Source organism: Dasypus novemcinctus, chromosome 20 (genome assembly GCF_030445035.2).
Source record: "Dasypus novemcinctus isolate mDasNov1 chromosome 20, mDasNov1.1.hap2, whole genome shotgun sequence".
Classification (NCBI taxonomy): Eukaryota; Metazoa; Chordata; class Mammalia; order Cingulata; family Dasypodidae; genus Dasypus; species Dasypus novemcinctus.
In genome coordinates, this window is record NC_080692.1 from 53,174,459 (window position 1) to 53,196,715 (window position 22,257).

Genomic DNA, 22,257 nt, shown 5'->3' on the forward strand with positions numbered 1-22,257 from the left:
TCCCGAGTACTGTTCATTGCTCAAAGCTGTATTTCAAATGACTTGGGTCTGAGGTAACTGCAGTCCATGTAGGGAGAGTGGAGCCTTTAGCAAAACTGAGTAAGTAATGACGGGTCCTCATGGCCCTAGGAACGTGGAGATGCCGCTCGGGGTCAAGCACAGCTAGCATGCCTCTGGGGCCCTGCAAGGGGCGGCCTCTTGGTGGCGGGAGCACAGCCCTGCCCTGCTCTCTGCAGTGGCTGAGCCGCAGCCGCTCCCGGGGCTGCTGGGACTAGACGGCGTGGCGCGCACCGGAACCTCTGTGGGTCCGAGAGAGCACCTGCGCCCGGGCAGGCCTTAGGCTCCAGACGAGAAGCAGGTGCTGGGAGGCGGGGAGGCGGCCGGGAGCTGGGGTCCACGGCCACGGAGGCTCCGTCCAGGTCTAGGTGGCCGCTGCGAGGGAAGGGGGGTCCTCTCCTCGTGGCCTCTTGCCTTGGTGTGGTTGAGAGCCTGGGTCCTCAGAGCTCCTGGCTGCAGCCATGGCTGAATTAAAGGCGCGTAGCTGCACTAAACCACAGAGATGAAGTTGCTTGGTTAACCGCTGAGTAAGAGACAAAATTACCAGCCAGAGTCACTGCCCGGGAGCTGCTTGCAAGCTCAGTGCATGTGAGCGCAGTGGGGGCCTGGTCACTTCGCACTTGAACCTGCTCTTCCAGGTGAACCTAAAAGTTTCTGCCTTAAGTTGTCTCCTACGACTTCAGAGAGGATCAGACAAGATGTGCTTGTAAAGTGCTCGCAGAGTATGCGCTTGACTCCAACGCTCGCAGTGCTCGGTGTCGCCACTGCCGAGCAGCTGACGGCGACGGGTGCAGCAGGCCTCGGAGGCAGGTGGCGCGGCTCCCCTTTGACGCACCGTGGAAGCCGAGGGCGTGGCTGCCAGTACTCCATGGCATCCTCTCTCGGTGCATGTGCCACGTGACGTCGTGCCTCTTACCACCTGTGTGTCCGCGCCTGAAGCCAGGGTTGTACTGCGTTTGTGCAAATCCCCTTGATGTCCAGGGAGCGTGTAGTTGAGAGGGGACCATTTGGTAAACGACTTTTTTTCCTGCAGGGAACGTAATCCCCTCCAGTACCCTGTTGGTATTCATATATTGGTGATCAGTCTTCAGGAAGTCAAACGTCTTAGCCAATGGAGTATTTCACCTGTTCATGGGATTTAAACCCTCCGGGAGGTAGCAGAGGAAAGAGGCGGTGGGTCTCTTTCCTACGCAACAGAACTAAAGACACCGATGCGCTTCTCCATTAGTGTGCTCTTGACACTCGCCTTGATGCAGTAGAACTATGTGCATTATTCTACTTATTACTCCTCTCTGAACTGTTGTTAGGATACTTTATATCCTGTCCTTACAGTCGTATGCAAGTTTATTTTGTAACAACTTCAAGAGATAAAAGGCTGATTTTCTGTTTATGCCTGGTGTGCTGCCCAGTCTGTGAGGCTGGGGCTTTGCAGGTGTGCAGAGGGAAGGGGGAGAGGGTGGAGAGAAGAGGGGCTGGGGGAGTGTGCGGCTTCTCTGATTTTAGAGTGTGCGCACAGCTCCCGAGTGCTGCTTTGTGCGTCATGGACTCGTGCCGGGATGCACAGGGTGAGGAGCGAGGTGGCTGCAGGCTGGAGTTTCGGTTCAGGATTTGAGAGTCGGGGTCAAGAGGGCAGCCAGGCTGTTGCTGGGAAGTGGAGGAGGTGCTGGGGAGTGTGGGAAAGAGCCGAGGCGGCCACTGTGGGGACACCCGGGGCGGCCCCAGGGTAGCTCTTCCCAAGACATGTGCCGAGACCTGCTGGTGCCCTGGGAAGCAGACTCGCAGGACACGGTGCGAGGTTTCCCGGACAAACCTGGGCCTGGAGCTGGCAGGTTTCTCTGCCGCCGACTCTCAGCCTGGACATGCCCACCGCACGGGCCGATGCTGGGAGCGGGGAGGTTGCCAGCATTTCCTTTAGAACGCTGGGTGATCTGGGGGAAGCTGGCGAGGGAGCGCGCCAGCATAGGGTTCCACAGAGCACACGTTGGGAAGAGCAGTCTCCGGTGCTGACGTGCGCGTTGGACATTGGACTGGCCACGGGCTCCTCTCCAGACTGCGCGGAAGGGCTCTGCGGCCCCACGACCTGCGGGTGCGAGCTCTCCTGCTGGAAGCGAAGGGCCCTGCTCCCCTTCCCCTGGCGGGGAGCGCAGGCACCATCCTTCCTCCGCCTGGTTCTCACCGTCCGCAGCTACTCCCCTCCCCCCTCGTCTTTGCTGTAGCCAGGGTCTTACCATTACCCTGTGCCCGGACTGCTGTGGGCGCTTCCTGATCGCCTGCCTCCCCCCACACCAACCACCCCCCCCCACCCATCCATCGCCTATCCACACTTCTTCCCGTCCACCTGCCCACCCATTCATCCATCTATCCTTCTGCCCATCCGTCCATTTTCCCCTCTGCTTCCACTCACTCTTCCCTCTCTCTTTCCCCCTCTCTCACACACACTCCATCCTTCTCCCATCCATCCTCCCCACTGCCTCCACTCCCCCTCCCTTTCTCTCTTTCTCTCTCTCTCACATACTCCATCCATCCATCATCCTCCCCACTGCCTCCAGAAAGTTCTGTTTCTCAATTGTGAATTGAACCATGTCATTCTCCTGCTTTAAATCCTTTCCTGACTTCTGAGTTGTGGCTGCCCTCACAAAGTACCACCAACTGGGTGACTTAAATCAACAGAAATTAGTTGCCACTCAGTCCTCGAGGCTTTGAGTCTGACGTGAAGGTGCTGTGGGGCCGCGCGTCCTCGTAAACTGGAGGGGGAGCCTTCCTTGCCTCTCTCCTCCACTGACATCAGTCGTTTTGTACCAGGGCCGTCCTGGTCCGGTTTGCCCAGTCCTAACCAATGACCCCTTCCAGGGCCCTCTTTCCAGATAAGGCCATTCATGGGCCCAGGGCGCTGCACGTGGCGTCCGGGGACTGCGTCAACCCAGAGCTGACGACCAAGTCCAGACTCACTCGAGGGGCAGACCGCGTGGCAGAGCTGGGGTGTGGGCTCCCCTCTGCCTGCCCCTCCTGGGAAGCACGGCCTCCTTTAGAGGTCCACCCGGACTTGCTCGGCCAGCCGCTCACCTGGGGCTCCACTTGGGCTGTAATAACCCTTCAGGTGGCTGGTCCCAGACCTGCTCGTCCAGCAGGCGTCCAGCAGGCTGCACCTACCTGGTGGGCCTGCGCGAAGCTCTGGGTGCGCAGCGGGAGGCGCCGCCCCCACGAGGCCTCCAGTGCAGGGAGCCAGGCGCTTTAGGCTCACGGTGGCCTCGGCACTGTGTCCTCTGGGAGCCCGTGTCTTTGTCATGGTTGCATCCTGCGCACTACCCTGGGCTCGGCCCACGAGACGCCAGCAGCACCACCCTCGCAGCTGGGACAACCAGTGCCGTCTCCAGAAGTTCCCAGAGAGCCTCTAGGGCCAAGATCCCCGCGGCTGGAGTCCACTGCCACATGCAGATAATGTGTGATGTGTAAGTGCAGTAGCAACGAGGGTGAATTGTGACGGTGCTGTGAGGAAGAAGACGGTGCATCGAGAGGGGCCGGGGCGCTGGATGGGGTCGGGAGAGTCCTGCCTGGGAAGAGCCTGGCACCGAGCTCAGCGGGTGCGCAGCGGTTATCACGCCTCCGCTCCCAGCGCTCAAGGGATCGTACTGTTGTAGAAGTCAGAGGTTCAGTTATTTGCGTATGGAAGGGCCAGGACTCAGGAATAATTTTTGGGAAGGAAAAATAATTTATTTACGACCGGTGGGGCTCGGAGCTTCTCATTCAAAATCCGAGCCCCGAACAAGATTTTTGAGTTCCTTTTATACAGAGGAAGGGCCAAACGGTTGTTTCAGTGCTGAGTAAAAAGGCTTGAATTAGCATGTATCTTCCACTCCTAGGTAAGCTTTTAGCATGGACTTCATACATTCTAGATAAGCTTTTAGCACATTTGGTTTGCATTTCCCCTGAATATTTAAAGTTTATAGAGTTTGCATTGCTAAACTGTTTCTCCAGGACTGGATTGTTATCATGGTTACCAAGGGCAGGACTGCAGTTCTCACTGTCCCACACGCGCAGCTTAGGGCACATGCAGCTCAGGTTATCTACGAAGAGATGAACGGCCCCCACCCACAGCCTCCATCACCCACAGCCTCCATCAGTACCGCCTGTTCCCCTTTTAACCACGAACTGCGTGAAGGTCAGAACTGCATTTTGTTTGTCTTCCTGTAATTAGCTGAGTCCCTGACCCTTTTAATTAGGGAGTTATTACTCAGTCCATTTAATTAGGGAGGGAACAAAGAGAGAATGGAATGAAGTAGAAGCTCTCTGGATTTTGTTACTCTCTGCACTGATCAGCGGATATTATCAGTGGCTATCATCAGTGGATATTATTGTGCTCACGGGACACTTTGCACCTCGGAAGCATGAAGATGACAGCTGTTAAAATTAAATTCTATGTTTAGAAGTGGTCACAAGCATGCTTTTCAGAAAATGATTGTCAAAAATTAGCAATTGTGATTAATATCAAATGAATATGCCATGATGATGAAAGAGGTTGTTGATGTGGGAGGAGTGGGGTGAGGAAGGGGTGGGGGGTACATGGGGACCTCTTATATTTTTTGAATGTAACATTTTTTAAAAAATAGAGGAAAAAAATATCAAATGAAGAGACTCAAATGGGAGGACAAATGAAAATAAAAGTTGATGGGTTCCCAGACACAATTACAATGATGATAAAATGTGAAGAATGATGATTAAAGCATTGGGGATTAAAACTACCTGCAGTAAATTCTCTGTCATTTTACAATGACTAATACTGCTGTCGTTTTCATGGAATAAGAGATTAGTGTATGATGATTCAAGGCCACTTGTGTTCACTTGTGAATAATTGATTAGTATATTAATTTGCGAAAGAGACATTATTTGGCTGAAATAGGAATTGGGGATCCGAGGAAGGGGCAGAGGGCACTGAAGCACGGGGCCGACCTGAGGACGTGCTGGGGACGGCAACCAAACCACCGCAGCGAAGGGGGAGGAGAGGCGAGGCTCGGCCCGGGCCCTGCGCTGGCCTCAGGCAGCCTTGAGCCCTGTTCTAGAAATGAAACAGCAAACGGCTAACGAGCACTTACCAAGCGCCAGCTGCTGTTCTGCTGTTCTCGTGCGTTCACCACAATTAGCTACTTGACGACTTTACGGATCCTGTTTTACAGATTAGGAAACTGAGGTACGGGGAAAATGTCAGCCGCCCAGCTGGAAGAGGGTAAAGCTAGAGTTTGAACCCAGGCAAGTGATAGTGGTGCAACGGGCGCGGCTCGGTGCTCAGTGACGGGCAGTGGCCTCCCAGTGGCCACTTGCCGCCCGCGGAGGTCTGTGTGCCAGCCGAGTGGCCCTTCTGAGCAGGCGCCTGTCGGGACGTCAAACACCAGGCCCTCGGAGCCCCGGGTGCTCCAGGCCGCAGCTCGGCACCCCCAGGTGCTGTGGCTGCCCCAGAGACCGCTGCGTGTCGTCTGCGGGCACTGGAACCCGCTGGGGCCCGCTCCCTCTGTGGGTGCTCACCAGTGCACGGGGGCACAGCGCCTGGACAGTCTGCAGAGGACTGCACGGCAGGGTGGGTGGCAGCCAGGGCGGGGCAGGCTCTGCTGTCCGAAGAGCGCGCTGGGTGCAGTGGACACACTGCCCATGCCCCAAGGCAGGAAGCTGCTTCCCTCTGCAGTGCTTTATTCATTCCTGTCCTCCAGCTCTGTCTTTTGTATCCTAATCGGGCGGTGCCAGCCTTCCGTGTGGAGTGCCACACGCAGGAGCGTGCATGGGGACCTCAGGGCACTGTGGCCGGAGCGCTTGAACCACGCTCTGTGCAAGGACGCAGGGCCCTTCACAGCGAGGGTCCCCAGAGCATGTGCCGGGGCGCGGGCTCTGCCCAGAGCCGCTGCTGGGTCCACGGCCTCGAGCTGGAGGTCAGGCAGGCTTGCCAGGGTGCGCTCAGCCCCTGGAGCGGATTCTGAAGTTCTTCAGGAACTTTACTGCTGTCTTTTTCATCTGGATAGCAAAAAAGGAAGGAAAAAAAAAAGAATTATGGAGCATGTTTCAGCGAAAGTGAAATAAATCTAATCTGTGAAAATGATCATTCTTAAATTACCTTTTGTGTTTAGAGGTTGTGCGTTTTTTATTTCATTGCATATTCACTTTGTTGTATGTAATTGAGGAAGTTAAAATAGTAGAGATTTTAATTTATACTATATGTGCTTACCCAATAAAAATATTGACTATCTAGAATTAACTACCATCAAGGCTTATTTTGAGTTCTTACTGCCTTTGAACGCTAAAGAAATTGAGCCTGTCTGCTTTCCCTGACAGTATAAGATTCTTCAGCTCTGGGGAGGTAAGGACAATAACCCTGAAATATTGGCAGCCCATGAGTATATTTTAGTGAATGATTCCAACAAATGTAAATGAAGTTACAGGTTTTGATGAAATGAAATATTAGCCAGTTGCTGGGATCCTTTCCTGCTGCTGACGTTCATCAACTATGAAACATCAGTAAATACGACAGTGACCTGCCCTGGCATTGGGAATCACAAACAAACAATAAGCAAAATAAGCAAATGATGCGGTATGTTAGAAAGTGGTGTGTGCTGTGGAAAAAACAGAAGGCAAAGTGGGGTGCGGGCAGTGGTTCTCTCAAATGCCGTGGGCAGGGTGGTCCAACCTGCCGGTGCAGCTAGAACTGAGATCTGGGGACGGTAGAGCGCTGGTTGGGGTGTTCCTGGGGCGAGGCCCTTGGCCTGCGCGGAGTGAGCCCGGGGCACCTGAGGCAGCAGCGCAGGTAGCCTGGAATCTGCAAACCACGGTAAGGAACTGAGCGGAACAAGAGCTACCGGGGAGTTTCAGGCGGACGAACTAACCTGGATTTTAAACAGATCTCTTGGGTCCTGGTTGAGAATAGAATGGTACTGGACGAGGCTGGGAGCTGGGAGGGCAGGTGGAGGCACTCTGCAGTCGGGTTCGAGCTCTGGAAGCTTAGGCAGAGCAGGAGCAGGTGGTGACAGGTGGTCAGCCTCCAGAAAGACATTGAGGTAGAGCCAGCAGGATTTCCCATGGAAAGGGGTGAGGTGTGAGAGAGGGAGGAGGCAGGATGCCCCCAAGGCTTGTGGCCTGAGCTAGTTGAGCTAGAGAAGGCTGTCCCAGCACTTGGCTGCGTGAGGGTGAGGGGCTCAGGCTTGGGTATGTCATGTGAGGGGCCGTTGGGCATCCCGTGGAGGTGCTGAGTGGACAATAGAATGAGGGGCCGCTGGGCATCCCGTGGAGGTGCTGAGTGGACAATAGAATGAGGGGCCATTGGGCATCCCGTGGAGGTGCTGAGTGGGCGACAGAACGAGGGGCCGCTGGGCATCCCGTGGAGGTGCTGAGTGGGCGGCGGAATGTTCTGGTCTGCAGTTCGGGTGAGAGGCCTGTAGTGGAGCTTCTGGGGACGTCCGTGTAGACTCACAGCGTCGAGCTGGACCTGGGTGAGATCATCCAGGGAGCAGAAGTGTGGTGGGGAGATGAGAACCCAGCCCTAAGCCCAGGCCACTCCAGCTTTAAAGAACTTTAAAAACTTCTTCCCTTGCGAAGGATAAGAACTTAAGGTATATTTTTTCTTTATTAAGCAAGGGATATAGATTTTTAAAAACTCCTGTAGTGTCTTTACTTGGTGACTTCCATAGATTTTCCTCTTTTTTATATATGTAATCATAATCATATTTGCATTATAAAATATTGGGTTTTCTTTTTAAGATTTATTTTTCCCTCCTCTGTGTGTCTTTTTGTTGCATCATCTTGCTGCATCAGCTCTCCATGTGGGCCAGCTCTCCTGTGTGGGGTAGCATTCCTACATGGGCCAGCACGCCCTCACCAGGAGGCCCTGGACATCAAACCCTGGACCTCCCATATGGTAAATGGGAGCCCAATTGCTTGAGTCACATCTACTTCCTATAAAAGATTTAAATGACTGTAGCAGTTTTGCATTGTTTATGAATTCCAAAAATAGATGTTGGATTATGTTTGTAAACTGATCTGTTCCTCTGGGCGTGATTAAATTTAATTAGGGCTTTGATTGGGCCATGTCAGTAGGACGTGAAAACAACATGGCAGAGGACAGAGTTTGCAGTTTTCATGCTGGAAACTGGGGGAAGAATACACAGAGAAGCTGATAAGTGAGGAAGGAGGGAAGGCTCCATTAGACACGGCAGAGACTCCGGGAAAAGAGAGACGAGCCCTTCGCCTGACAGTTTACAGCTGGTCTTGTGGAGAGAGCAGAGCAGCTGAGCCTGGAGAGAAGTGAGCCCTGGGAGAGAGATGAGCCTTGGGAGAGAAACGAGACTTAGCCCAGCTCACAGCGGCTATTGGAAGGACTGGGACCACAGAGCCTTAGGAGGACGGGAAGCCTGAACCTGGCAGACGTCGGCAGCCATCTTGCTCCAACACGTGGCAACAGACTTGGGTGAGGGAAGTAACTTACGCTTTATGGCCTGGTAACTGTAAGCTTCGACCCCAAATAAATACGCTTTATAGAAGCCAACAGATTTCTTTTACTTTGCGTCAGCATCCCTTTGGCTGACTAATACAATGACAGCTACATAAACAGCAAAGCTTGAAAGTTCCCACTCATTCACCCACTCCACCCCCTCCCCAGTTTCCAAGGTTAGCAATTTGCAGTCGACCCTCAATGCATTTACATACGTTAGTGGAATCCCATTTCTTTTCTTTTAAAAATGGAACTATATATTGTTCTGCAATTTGGTGTCTTCATTTAATAACATCTTGGAGCTCTTCCAGTCTTAGTTTTGTTTCTAACAGCTGAATTATAGTCTAATGTCATGTTGACTATCCATATACACATGTCTTAACACACAGGGCTCTTTCTGAAGGTTAGATTCCTGTAAGTGAATTCCTAGGTCAAAGGAACTTTCTTAAGATGTCCATGAGATTTTCTTTTCTATGATCCTTTGTGGTTTGATTCTTTTTTTTTTTTTTCTGAAACAGCTGCTTATTCAGATTAAGAAGTGTGAGGAATTATTTGAAATTGTGGATCTGAAATGTTTCTGGGCTGTGGATCTGTTCCACAAAACAGATGGGGAGTTTTGAAAGGAAGCGAGGAAAACGCTGTGGAAAGGTCATTTCAGCGGAGAAGACTGGCAGCTGCCACCTTACCATGGCCAAGGCTAGCATCACGTCGCAGTCCTGCTTTCAGGCAACACCTCTGTGGTGTTCTCCCCAGCCACAACCCCAGTCTGATGATGAGACGGCAGCAGAGAACCCGGCCTGAGGGACGTCTGACTGTCCCCGAGCGGTGCTCTTCAGGGGCGCCAGTCACCACGACCTGGAAGATGAGACCACACGGCTAGAAGGACCCGGGTGATGACACGCGCCGGGGTGCTCCGGGCTGGATTCTGGAACAATTGCTAACATAGTGGAAAAACTGCTGGAATCCAAAGGAAGGCCATGGCTCAGTGTGCTCCAACATTAAATTCTTAGTTCTGATAACCGAACTGTGGTTATATAAGATGCTAACACTAAGGGAACCTAGCTGGAAGGTACATGGAAGTCCATTATTTGCAGCTCTTCAGTAAATCTAAAATTATTTCAAAATAAAGTGGTTTTAGGGAAACCGACTTTGGCCCAGTGGTTAGGGCGTCCGTCTACCACATGGGAGGTCCGCGGTTCAAGCCCCGGGCCTCCTTGACCCGTGTGGAGCTGGCCCATGCGCAGTGCTGATGCGCGCAAGGAGTGCCGTGCCACACAGGGGTGTCCCCCGCGTAGGGGAGCCCCACGCGCAAGGAGTGCACCCATAAGGAGAGCCGCCCAGCGCGAAGGAGGGAGCAGCCTGCCGAGGAATGGCGCCGCCCACACTTCCCGTGCCGCTGACGACAACAGAAGCGGACAAAGAAACAAGACGCAGCAAAAAGACACAGAAAACAGACAACCGGGGGAGGGGAGGGGAATTAAATAAATAAAAATATATCTTTAAAAAGATAAAATAAAATAAAGTGGTTTTAAAAAATTATTTCTTCTGGGCAGTGAAGAGTGTCATCCCTGGAAAGCTATTCCTGCCCTCTCAAACCCAAGAGCCCCTCTTATCCCAAAGGGTAGAGTCTGTCCGAGTCTTCCAAGTAAGCTCCTTGGTGCAGTTGGGATGAGCATTTACCCAGAGCCAAAAGTGCATGGAGATGCGATCTGGCCACCATGGCAAGAGGTCAACCTGAAGAACCAAGAACGCAACGGACTGTTCTTTGGAATGGATGATCAAAGAGAAAATCCAACGTTATTATGCAAAAGAGCCGTTCAAAAAAGATGTGCAAGCTGGGCTTGCGTAACATTGATCAGTGGTAGTTGCAAAATCCCAGCACAAAGTTCACAAATAGAAGCCAAAGACCACGCTAAGCAGTCAGAGGGAATACCTGCCTCTCAGAAGGATGAGGCGTAACTGCTTAAGTGCCAGCAAAGACAGGAGCGAAGGTTCATGGTTAATGCCGCAGTGGGAGCGTGTCCATTCGGAACAGGCCGCCGCCGACAACCACTGCTGCGGCTGAATGAAGCGTGTCTGTGGAAGCCACGCATGCCCAGGCGTTTCTACGGGAGACGCCGGGGAGGGTTGGCGAATGACCCGCAGGCAGAGCAGTTGGGAGCAGTGGCTGAAAGATGCCCAGGAGGCAGTGCTTAAATGGGAGACCCTGTGGACAGCTGTCTAGCCATGTGTGCCCAAGGGAGCAGTTTAATCCTAAGTCTCCTCGTGGCTCTTGTAGGAGGTTTACTGTTACATCCAAGAGCCCCATTTATTAGAGTTAGCATAAAAATTCTTGAATTGATGGACCATCTGGTTTCAAACGTCATTTCAATTTCTGTCACACAACTGGCACCCACCTAAGGATTGAAGTAAGCTGAGCCAGCCGTTAACAAGCAAGAAGTTTGACTTTTTCCTGCTAGTAGCCGAGATGTTAGCACAAGAAGGACTTCGTGAGAGGGTGCGTCCTTATAGTTGGTACCGTTCTCTGCTAAGGACCAGCGGGTATTTTAGGCCCTGCGCCACGACCGTCTCTTGCATGTGCACCATTGCTTTTACATACATATAACATATGGAGACGGGACCTGGGTTCTCTGTGCCCTGTGTCGTGTCCATGCTTTAGGACAGTGGCCGAAGCCTAGAGACTTGTTTTACATGATGATCTGAAGGGAAGTTTCTGGCTCTGGAATTGTTGCCACCGCCATAAGATTTGTAATCATGACTTTTGTAGTTTTAATGGCTTTTTAAAAGCGAACGTGTAGCTGATGTCTTATTGCAGGCATTTGGCATGTTTATGGGAGCTGTTCTCTATAAATATGGCCTTCTAAAGCCATCGTATCCTGAAATTTGCTATCCAGATATTAAAAACCTAACTAAATTTTAGTTTCAGATTAGTATTTATATAAGAATTGTTTTGTTTCTAAACAGACTGTGCTTGTTAAACTGGTTTCCTATTTTCTCTCTTAAAAGGCTCATTTCACTCACCAGCTGCCCCTTTTCGGCTTGGCTGCTGCTTTTTGCTGGGCAGGTCTTGCTAAGGCCTGCTGTGGCCGCTTCCGTGGCATGTGCTTGGCCTCATCATTGCACTGGTTCTGTCCAGGACCCCAGCAGTGGCCCTCAGGATCCTGGGATCACTGCGGGAAAAAACATCCTAATCCCCTAAAAGGCTAAGTGGGTGGATGATACGTGGTGGATTTCAGGGACAGGCTGCCTACGTCATGTCGTTTTTCTAAGAAGGTAGAGAAAGAAGACCACATATTTAAGCTTTGAGGTTTTATTTCTGTTTACAATTTTAATAATGTTCTGTCATTAATCTTCCATAACTTTTTCATGCAAGGTCTTGGTTAAATTTGGCTTAACAATACTTAATTCACCTGGCAGATACACCCTTTCGGCAGAAGGGTGTCTGATGAAAACCATTTAATTTCTGTTTTAGCACTGGCTTACTAACAATTTCTCAGAAGATACATAGGAGTGTTGGTATTTTTAAAAATTCTATTTTACATTAACTCTAATAAATGGTGTTCTTTGATATAAAAAATTTCCAGATAAATTTAAAGAGGAGCACAGAAAATAAGTATTAATAATAGTGTGTTTTTAATCAATATTTATTTAGTAATCACTTTGAATTAAAAGGAAATACTTCTTTGATTCAACAGTAAGTTGATTGGGTTTTTGTTAGTTTTTCTTGTGCTTCAAAGAATAATTATGATCTTATCTCTAAAATAGGTCTTTTTCTTAGGTATTTGGATTCTGTAAAAATGAAACTGTTTCCTAACCAAATAGTAGTTTCTTAGATGGCATACTTAAAAAAAAAATTTATTGAAGTACATCACTCATACATAAACATACATAAACAATAACTGTATAGTAATAGTTGTGAACTTACAAAACAAACACACATAACATCATACAGTGCTCTCATACCTTACCCTACCCCCAATACCTTGTATTGTTATGAAACATTTTTAACTAATGATTAAAGAGCATCCTCAAAATGTTACTACTAACCAAAGTACTTTTCCCCCATCTACCCTATTATTATTATTATTATTACTGTATCATTTATACACAAAAATACATAAACAATAAGTGTATAGTAAAAGTTGTGAACTTACAAAGCAAACATGCATAACATCATACAGGGGTCCCATACATCAACCTTCCACACCACCTTACCTTGTTGTGAGATATTTCTTACAAATTATGAAAGAATATTGTCAAAATCATATTACTAATTATAGTCCTTATCTTATGTTTGGTGTATTTTTCACCCAATCCACCCTATTATTATTTTTTAAATATATCTTTATGACAGAAGTCATAAACTTATAAAACAATCATTATACGTGTGCAGAATTCCCAAACCACACCCCTCTATAAACACACCATGCTGGGTGGAACATTTGTTACAGATTATGAGATAGTATCATCCAATTATTACTAGGTCCATTAGCGTACATTTGGCACACTTTTCCTACTCCCCTAATATCAATACAGCACATCTTTGGCATAGATGCAAGAATATTACATTATTACTGTTAACCACAGTCCATAGGTCACTCCAGTTGTGTTTTCCCCATGCTTCTCCACATTACCACCACCCTGCAATAGTGATGTACATTTGCTCTTCCTAACAAAGGACACTCTTGCATGTGTACCATCAACCACAATTCTTATCCACCTCTGGTTTACTGTGTTACTCAGTCCCTAGATTATTCTCTAGCTTTCTATCAATTGGCATTTACATCCCAAGACTACCCTTTTCAGCCATATTCCCATTTATAAACCAGCTGTTACTCACTATAATGTGTTACCATCAACTCTATACATTTCCATACTTTTAATTAAACTTAAACATCAGTAGTCATCTCAGTCCTCCTCTTACCTCCTATAAGAATCTACCACCTACCACCAGGTCTTGAAGATACTTTCCTACATTTTCTTCTAGAAGCTTTATGGTTCTTGCTTTTATATTTAGGTTTTTTTAATCCATTTTGAGTTAAATTTTGTGTGAGGTGTGAGATAGGGGTCCTTTTTCCTTCGTTTGGCTATGGATATCCAGTTCTCTCAGCACCATTTGTTTAATGGACTGTTCTGTCCGAGCTGTGTGAGTTTGACAGGCTACTCAAAAATCACTTGATCATACATGCAAGGGTCTGTTTCTGAACCATCAGTTTGGTTCCATTGGTGTGTCTGTATGCCAGTACCATGCTGTTTTTACCACTATAGCTAGGTAATATGATTTAAAGTCTGAAAATGAAAGTTCTCTAACTTCAATTTTCCTTTTTATGATGTTTCTGGCTGTTCAGGACCTCTTACCCTTCCAAATAAATTTGATAATTGTGTTTTCCATTTATTTAAAAAGTGCTAGTGGAATTTTTATTGGGATTGCATTGAATCTGTGTATCAGTTTGAATAGAATTGACTTCTTAGTGATATTTAGTCTTCCAATCCATGGCATGGAATGTTCCAGTTATTTTGGTCTTTTTAAATTTAACAATGAGTTGTAGTTTTCTGAATTAACGTGCTTTACATCAATTGGTTAAGTTTATTCCTTATCTGTCATATTTTATTTTCACTACTCTTTTGATACTTTTAGTTACTTTTATTGATATAATCTTCATTTCTAGACTCTCTTCAAGGCCTTTCTCTCCTATCTCTTCAGGCTGTAGCACACCCTTTAGTATTTCCGCAAAGCCATTTTTTTGGTTACAAACTCTCTCAGTTACTGTTTATCTGTGAATATTCTAATATCTAAACTCATCCTCATTTTTGAAGGACAGTCTTTTTAGATATAAGATTCTTGGCAGGAGGTTTTTCTCTTGCAGTGTCTTAAAAATAACATACCACTTTCTTCTTGCCTCCATGAGTTCTGATGAGAAATTGGCACTTATTGGGAATCCCTTATATGCTATGCACTGCTTTTCTCTTGCTGCTCTCAGAATTCTCTGTCTTTGGCATTTGACATTCTGATCAGTATGTGTCTTTGAGTTGGTCTATTCAGATTTATTCAGATGGGAGTACATTGTGCTTCTTGTACATGGATATCCATGTCCTTCAATAAGGTTGGGAAATTTTCTACTGTTATTTCTTCAAATATTCTTTCTGCCCTTTCCCCTCTCTTTTCCTTCTGGGACACCCATGACACATTTATTTTCACATCTCTTGTTGTCATTTAGTTCCCTGAGATCTTGTTCAATTTTTTCTATTTTTCATCTGTTCTTTTTATATGTTTGCTTTCAAAGGTCGTATCTTCAAGCTCACCAATCCTTTCTTCTGCCTCCTCAAATCTACTGTTATATGATTCCAGTGTATTTTTAATTTCATTTATTGCACCTTTCATTCCATGAGATCTGCTATTTTTCTGTATATGCTTTCAGATTCTTCTTTGTGCTCATCCAGTGTCTTCTTAATATCTTTAATCTCTTTAGCCATTCATTGAATTTATTAAGGAGATTTGTTTGAACATTTATGATTAGTTCTCTCAACTCATTTATATCATCTGGAGGCTTATCTTGTTCCTCTAACTGGGCCATATCTTCCTTTTTCTTGGTGTGGATTGTAATTTTTATTAGTGTCTTGGCATCTAGCTTACTAGAGTATTTATTCTGGGTGCAGTTTTTTTCTTTTGTTTAGGGCTTCCTGCCCTCTCTCCCTTGCTGGTTGGGTAGTAGGAGCCAAGGATATGGTTGGTACTATAAGCTGTGGAGACCCAAGCTGCCCTCATTGCTCCAGGGACCAATGAAGCTTCTCCCAACCTTCTCCTTTGCTAGAGGTGGGGACTGAGCCACACCTGTGTGGAATAATTCAAGTGCAGGCCTAGACTGTAGTTGCCCAGAGAGACTGATGAAGCTTCATGCCCCTTTCTCCCCTGCCTGGGGCAGGGATGGAACTGCAAGTATGGGCAGCAATTAATGCAGTGCAGGTCCAATATGACCACAGTTGCCCCAGTAGACTTCCAGTTATTCAGTCTGTGCCAGCCAAAGGTACCTACAGTTACCTGGATAGGCTGGTGCAGGACCCACCAGCCTCCTCCCTGCCAGAGGCGGGGCTGAAGCCTAGTCTAGGGTGCAGGCTGATCTGGGTGAAAGAAACTGGTCCTTACTGTCACTGTGATTTTCAGTCATCCTGGCTCCCCCTTAATGCTGGGGTGGAATCAAAAATGGCAGCCACTGGCCTTTTTCTGACCTGAACAGGCTCAAACTTTACCTGTTCCCAGGATTATACTTTAACCCCTAGAATTTACTCATCAGTAACTGAAGTTGGTGCCCAACTGTCTCTTTCTCCCCTGTTTTTGGGAAGTGGAGCTTTCAATTCCAGCTGCAGAACAGCTCCCAAGGTGGCTTGTGCCTCCAGGGAAGGATGGGCACCAGTCTCTGTGGTGTGGAGTGCTCTACTTATGAGTCTTCTCTGCAGATGGGTAGTCTCCTTCCATTCCTTCACGGATGTGGCAGGATGCTCTTCTGGTCTTCTGGAGCCCCCAAACAGTGCTTCAGCTAGCTCAGATAGCTCTAGGTGATACTAACTGCCCTGCAGAGGGAGTAGACTCTAAGAGCCCCTTACTCTGCTGCTGTCTAGCTGATTGTCCTGAGATGGCATATTTTTTCATAGAAGTTTTATTTTCTCCTAAGGTGAATCCAATCTATTGTTTAAATCACAGTGTCTGCACATTGGCAAGGCAACTTCTCCCATCTCTTCTGATGGCTACAGAGACCCACAGGTTCTGTGGTCATGGCAGATGCAGTTCAGTGCCATGTCAGTTGGCCCTACTTTGGAGTTTGTGTTCCTGAGTGTGATCAAGTTGAACTCAGATGTGATCTTTGTTCACAAGCCTCTCCTGTTACTTTTACTGGACCTGTGATTGGCACTGGGGTTTAGTGTATACTCAGGGGACCTCAATCTCTGGACTGTCCACATGATAGCCTGGCCCTGAGCCTCAATAGACTTGCAACTCCTACATTCTGGTTTATTGGACTTACCCCACTCAGCTAACAGGGAGGTGAAGAAGGTCAACCACCACACCAGGGAGCCAAAAGTGCAGGAGAATTACATCCATCATCCATGTGGAATCTAAGCCCCTCTTGATATAGATGTGGTGTGGACATAACCATTCCATGGTCCACAGGATGGAGGAATAGAGTATGGATTAGAGTGGACTAACTGATATTCTATTCATGAACTATTGTGACTAGTAATTGAAGAAAATGTAGCCTTGACATGGAGAAAGTGGCCATGGTAGATGCTGAGGGTAGGGAGTGGGAAGAAGAGACGTGATGAGGGGGCATTTTCAGGACTTAGAGTTGTCCTGGGTGGTACTGTAGGGACAGTTACTGGACATTGTATGTCTTGCCATGGCCCACTGGGTGGACTCGGGGAGAGTGTAAACTATAATGTGGACCATTGACCATGTGGTGCAGCAGTGCTCAGAGATGTATTCACCAAGTGCAATGAATGTCCCATGATGATGGAGGAGGTTGTTGTTATGGGAGGAGTGGGGAGAGGTGGGTGGGAGGTATATGGGGACCTCATATTTTTTTAATGTAACATTAAAAAAAATAGACAAAAATGAATCACAGTGTCAACCACAAGAGAGGGTAATTTAATGTATATAAAGAGAAAATTCTGGTATGACTCCATAAAAAATTTTGAAATTCAAATATGGCTTCTTTTATCAGAAATTGAACCAAAAAGTGATCTGTTCCCCTTCATCTGTAGCTCATGATGCATTTCAGTGCTGTTTTATAGAAAACATTTGGAGGTTTTGAGTTTTACATAAATGAGACAGTGTTAGCTGTGTGATTGGAAAGTGTGGGTCACAGTTGCTTATATCATGAAGTTGGAGAGGGACAGCAAGTGGGCAAGGTGGGGAGTGCCCTTTCTAGGGACCGTTCTTGCTGAGTCATTGGCCCAGCTGCCATGTTGCTGCTTTGCTGCCCATTCTTCTTGGCTCTTCAGGCTGGAAGCTTTTTTTTTTTTAAGATTTATTTTATTTATTTATCACCCCCCTCATTGTTTGCAGTCGCTGTCTGCTCTCTGTGTCCATTCACTGTGCGCTCTGTCTGCATGTCTTTTCTTTAGGAGGCACCTGGAACCAAACCTGGGACCTCCCATGTGGGAGGCGGGTGCTTAAACACTTGAGCCACCTCTGCTCCCTGGTTTGTTGTGTCTCTCAGTGTCTTTCCACTTTGTGTCTCTTTCGTTGTGTCATCTTGTTGCATCAGCTCGCCTTCTCCAGGAGGAACCGGGAAGCAAATCCAGGGCCTCTCTTGTGGTAGGCGGGAGCCCAGTCGCTTGAGCCACATCCGCCTCCCAGGGGCTGCACGCTTTAAGGGCAGCACGGATCCTTGTCCTCTTCCTCACCTGTGGCCTCGTCTGCCTTCTCTGCGGCCAGGGGAGGGTAGGTGAGACACGGGCTCTGAAGCAGGCGCGTGGTTTGGCAGGGTCCTAAAGCACACGGTGAACTCTCCCAGGAGAGCCCGTCAAGGCCACACTCGGGCCTCACGCACGCACCTGGCTTTGCGCTCTGGGGCCAAGGCATCGGGACGCGCCCCTCGCACTCACCTGCCCTTTCCTTCTGCCCTCGCAGGCAGCAGCATCTGTCCAGAGGTCGCTGTAGCTCCGCCGTGGGCGCCCAGCAGCACCGCCAGCACAGTCAAGCAGAGCACGGCCAAGCAGAGCGCGGCTGACCAGGAGGCTCCGGGGATAAATGGAAAAACGCCAGCGAGGCGCGCAGCCGCCTGTGCCAAGCCACAAGGTACGCCTCCTGCGGGTCTGGGGGGAGGAAGGGCACCCCGGAGGGTGCGGCTGGGGGCCAGCCGAGCGGGAGGGAGGAGCGGGTACCTGTTTTCAGAGGAGTCGTCTGTGAGCTGCCCAGGCAGGCTGGTGTTCGTCCTGCTCCTAAAACACGCCGCGTAGTCCGTTATCTTGGACATGGCTGAGGCTGTTTGCCTGTCTTAGGGGAGTGTGATCCTTTGTGCTTTGTCCTTAACCTAACCAGGGCCCAAGTCACTGGTACAGAAATGTGACAAGTGAGTATTTGGAAGGACTGTCAGAAAGTCATCGCGACTCACTTAGAGGTCAGAGTGTCCGTGAAAGGGTACTTCTAAGATAGCGCCCAGTGTGCTTACCAGAAACACAACTTTATAGTATTAAGTGGCTGGGCTTGAAAAGGTCTGTTAATAAAGTGACCCACTGAAATTAAAAGTAAATGGTCAGGGAGCAGATGTGGCTCAAGCAGTTGAGCACCTGCTTTGTACATGGAAGGTCTTGGGTTCGGGTCCCAGTGCCTCCTAAAGAAGACAAACAAGGGCGGCGGACTTGGCCCAGTGGTTGGGGCGTCCGTCTACCACATGGGAGGTCCGCGGTTCAAGCCCTGGGCCTCCTTGACCCGTGTGGAGCTGGCCCATGCGCAGTGCTGTTGCGCGCAAGGAGTGCCGTGCCACGCAGGGGTGTCCCCCACGTAGGGGAGCCCCACTCGCAAGGAGTGCGCCCCATAAGGAGAGCCACCCAGCGCGAAAGAAAGTGCAGCCTGCCCAGGAATGGTGCTGCACACACATGGAGAGCTGACACAGCAAGATGACGCAACAAAAAGAGACACAGATTCCCGTGCCGCTGACAACAACAGAAGCGGACAAAGAAGATGCAGCAAATAGACACAGAGAACAGACAATTGGGATGGAGTGGGGTGGGGAGGGGAAAGAAATTTAAAAATAAATAAATAAATAAGACGACAAACAAATAACAAGCAAACAAATGAAAAGACCAGCTCAGGGAAATTAAAAAATAAATAAATAAATAAATAAACAAGACGATAAACAAGTAACAAGCAAACAAATGAGAAGGCCAGCTCAGGGAGGCTGACTTGGCTCAGTTTTGACCACTGGCTTCCCACATGCGAGGTCCTGGTTTCAATCCTCAGCCCCCAATACTTAAAAAAAAAATTTTTTTAAGTAAACGGCCCCTCCTTTCAGAAATTGAGCAGCCAAATGAGAAGGAAAATTGTTGTCCAGTGACTGTTTCTTTTACACAGAAAGTTCCAGGGACATGCATGTAAGTTTTAAGAAGCACAGAATTACAATTTTGATGATAGAAAGCAAAGCCATTTAAAACATAACACAGAAGCTAAGTTCTGTAATGGTTTAATTGTTTCTTCCTAACAGATTTCTATCTGTAATGAATGCTGAGCATTCAAGCCGACAAATAATAGTGGGCATTTTCAGAATTAATGTACATTGGAAAAAAATCAATTTCTATTTTATTTTGTATTTAATTTGGTCTCCTTCCTGTTCTTGCCAAGAAAAAACTGCTGTAGAGAATGCATTATTAAAGAACTGGTTTTAATCTTTCAAGTTCTTAAATCCTAAGGGTTTCTGAAGGAGCTCTTTAAAAGGGGTTCACAGTAGACTTTTCCTGATTATGGAGAATTTGCATGACTTTCTCTTGTCTCCACTGGCTATATTTCAATCCTAGTTACTTTAGTTGCCAGTTACATTGACACTAGTGGGTTCAAAAGTACCAATAGTAATACCCCAAATCCTGATTTTAAAAAACACACACATCAGATAAAGCATGATACAAAACAGATCAATATAAGCTGTGACTGTAAATGTTCCTTTCTGATGCTAGCTGATGGGGGGATTTTATCGAATGGTGGTGGTAGAGGTGTGGGGTATGCCTTACCAAGCAAGGTCAGATGATTTTCGATTCAGACAAATAGCCCATTCATGAGTTTATAGCCATTCCTTTTTACCATATTACTTTCTATAACATTCATGTGTGTATAAATATAGAAAAAAAATTTAATGTGATTTAAGCCATTTTATTTGCAAAATACAAAATTCAATCTTGGCGATTAGAACTAGGCTGACAAAGATAAAATCTGATTTAAGGATGTAAAATAGAAGTACTTTTCCAGTTTGTGTAATTACCCAGATCAAAAGCAAGAATTTCATTATTTAAAAAGCCTTTTTTGAAAATGCATTGTAATGCTTCATTGTTTTTCACTGCCAGTATATTGAAATGAATCATAGCAGTATCCTTTTTGAGCTACCAGGGGCCAAAATAATTCCATTTGAAAGTCAATATGTTGCCATTTAAGTATGCGTTTGTTTCCTATCTGAATTTGGATTAGTTATATACAGCTTTATATAACTGCAGGGCGTATTTTCGTGTATTTGTTTAGGATTTTCTCGATACTCCTGGTTCGGTCCTTGCCTGCCCATCCCGCTGAAGTTCCAGCCTGCCTCACCTTGGACTTTTCAGTCTCCACCCTCCTTCCTTTTCCTTCTTCGTGGCAGTGGAACCTGCTGTGTATTTTACTGGCTCATCTTGTTTTTCTCCCTGCCTGTTGCACTGCTCCATCCCACTGCCTCAGGGCCACATTTCTTCCTTTTGTTTCCTCTGTGCTTTGTTTAAAACTCTGAACCTGTGCCACGGGTAGACCAGCGTCCCAGAAAACGAGGCTTGGTCCTGTCCGGTAGCTGCCAATTGGATTAGGCTGATACCACCGGGCCTTTGGTGAGAGAAGTTACTTTTAACTTCTCTCCAAACCCTTGGGAGCATTTAGGTGACTGAGGAGAGAAGAGAAGGGGGAGTGTGGATCTGGGGTTTGTGGGGTCTAGAGGCTTCTCCACCGGGTCCACCCTGACCCACAGCAGACGGGCTGCGTGCTCCTGGGGCTCAGCGGTCGCAGGTCAGGCGTGTGCATCCTGGAGCCCCGACCTGGGGCCGGAGGGCGTGGAGTTAAATCCTGTTTCCTTCCCAGGTGGAAGGCCAAGGAAAGCAGAGAGCAGAGCTGTAATTTATTTTGGTGATTTTAAAAGGGGCGAGTATGTAGCAATGTGTCTGCAACAGTGTAAAGTTATGGTTATTAATTACCAACTAGTAAATTTTTTGAAGAATTATTTATAGTTTTTTAAAGGGTAAAAGAGCTAAATTTTAGAATAGAGGTGAAATGATATTGCATTTGGATATGATTTCGAATGTGTAGATTTTGAAATGGTTTTGTTCAAATTTAGGACTTGCCTTGCCTCAGCCTCAGAAGATACCATAAGACTTTGGGAAACAAAGGCTCATTCATTTCCTACCAGTGCTACCAGTCAGCACAAACAAATAAATTACTGAGCAGCTTCTAGCATAAATCTTTCTTCTGTTCGCTGCGTTTATTATTGACCAATTTCCTGCCTTGCTAGCCATAGCTCAAAATAGCTTTCTTAACAATTAAACGAAATAGCTCTTGTTCTCTTTGGAGCCTTGATGTGCGACACTCACCGCAGTTCATGATTATTTTGAAGCGCTTGTGTATTGTCATGTCTAAGCTGTTAAACCTAAAGGTTTAAAGAGTTTTCATGAAGTTCGAAGGCCATGTTATTGTTCCTTGGGCAATTCTGTAGATGGACGGTCCTCAAACCTTCCAGAGCAGAGCAATCCTGTGCAGTGGCCCAGCCTCTTAAAAGCATACGTTTAGAGTTAAAAATAAAAGAGGGAAGCGGACTTGGCCCAGTGGTTAGGGCGTCCACCTACCACATGGGAGGTCCGCGGTTCAAACCCCGGCCTCCTTGACCCGTGTGGAGCTGGCCATGCGCAGTGCTGATGCGCACAAGGAGTGCCCTGCCACGCAGGGGTGTCCCCGCATAGAGGAGCCCCACGTGCAAGGAGTGCACCCATAAGGAGAGCCGCCCAGCGCGAAGGAAAGTGCA

The 22,257-nt window shown here is 47.7% G+C and overlaps 1 protein-coding gene across 9 annotated transcripts in view; it reads left to right on the plus strand.

Annotated features, from left to right (window-relative positions):
- FGD4 (FYVE, RhoGEF and PH domain containing 4) overlaps positions 1-22,257 on the plus strand; it is a 216,161-nt gene that overhangs the window by 128,755 nt on the left and 65,149 nt on the right. For all 9 annotated transcript variants that reach the window (XR_009182133.2, XR_009182134.2, XR_009182135.1 and 6 more), the window contains exon 2: positions 18,147-18,314. Coding sequence is in view for 3 of the 9 variants with exons in the window: in XM_058283027.2 (XP_058139010.1) it covers positions 18,147-18,314 (168 nt within the window). In the remaining 6 variants the exon portion in view is untranslated. The remainder of the gene's footprint in view (positions 1-18,146; positions 18,315-22,257) is intronic.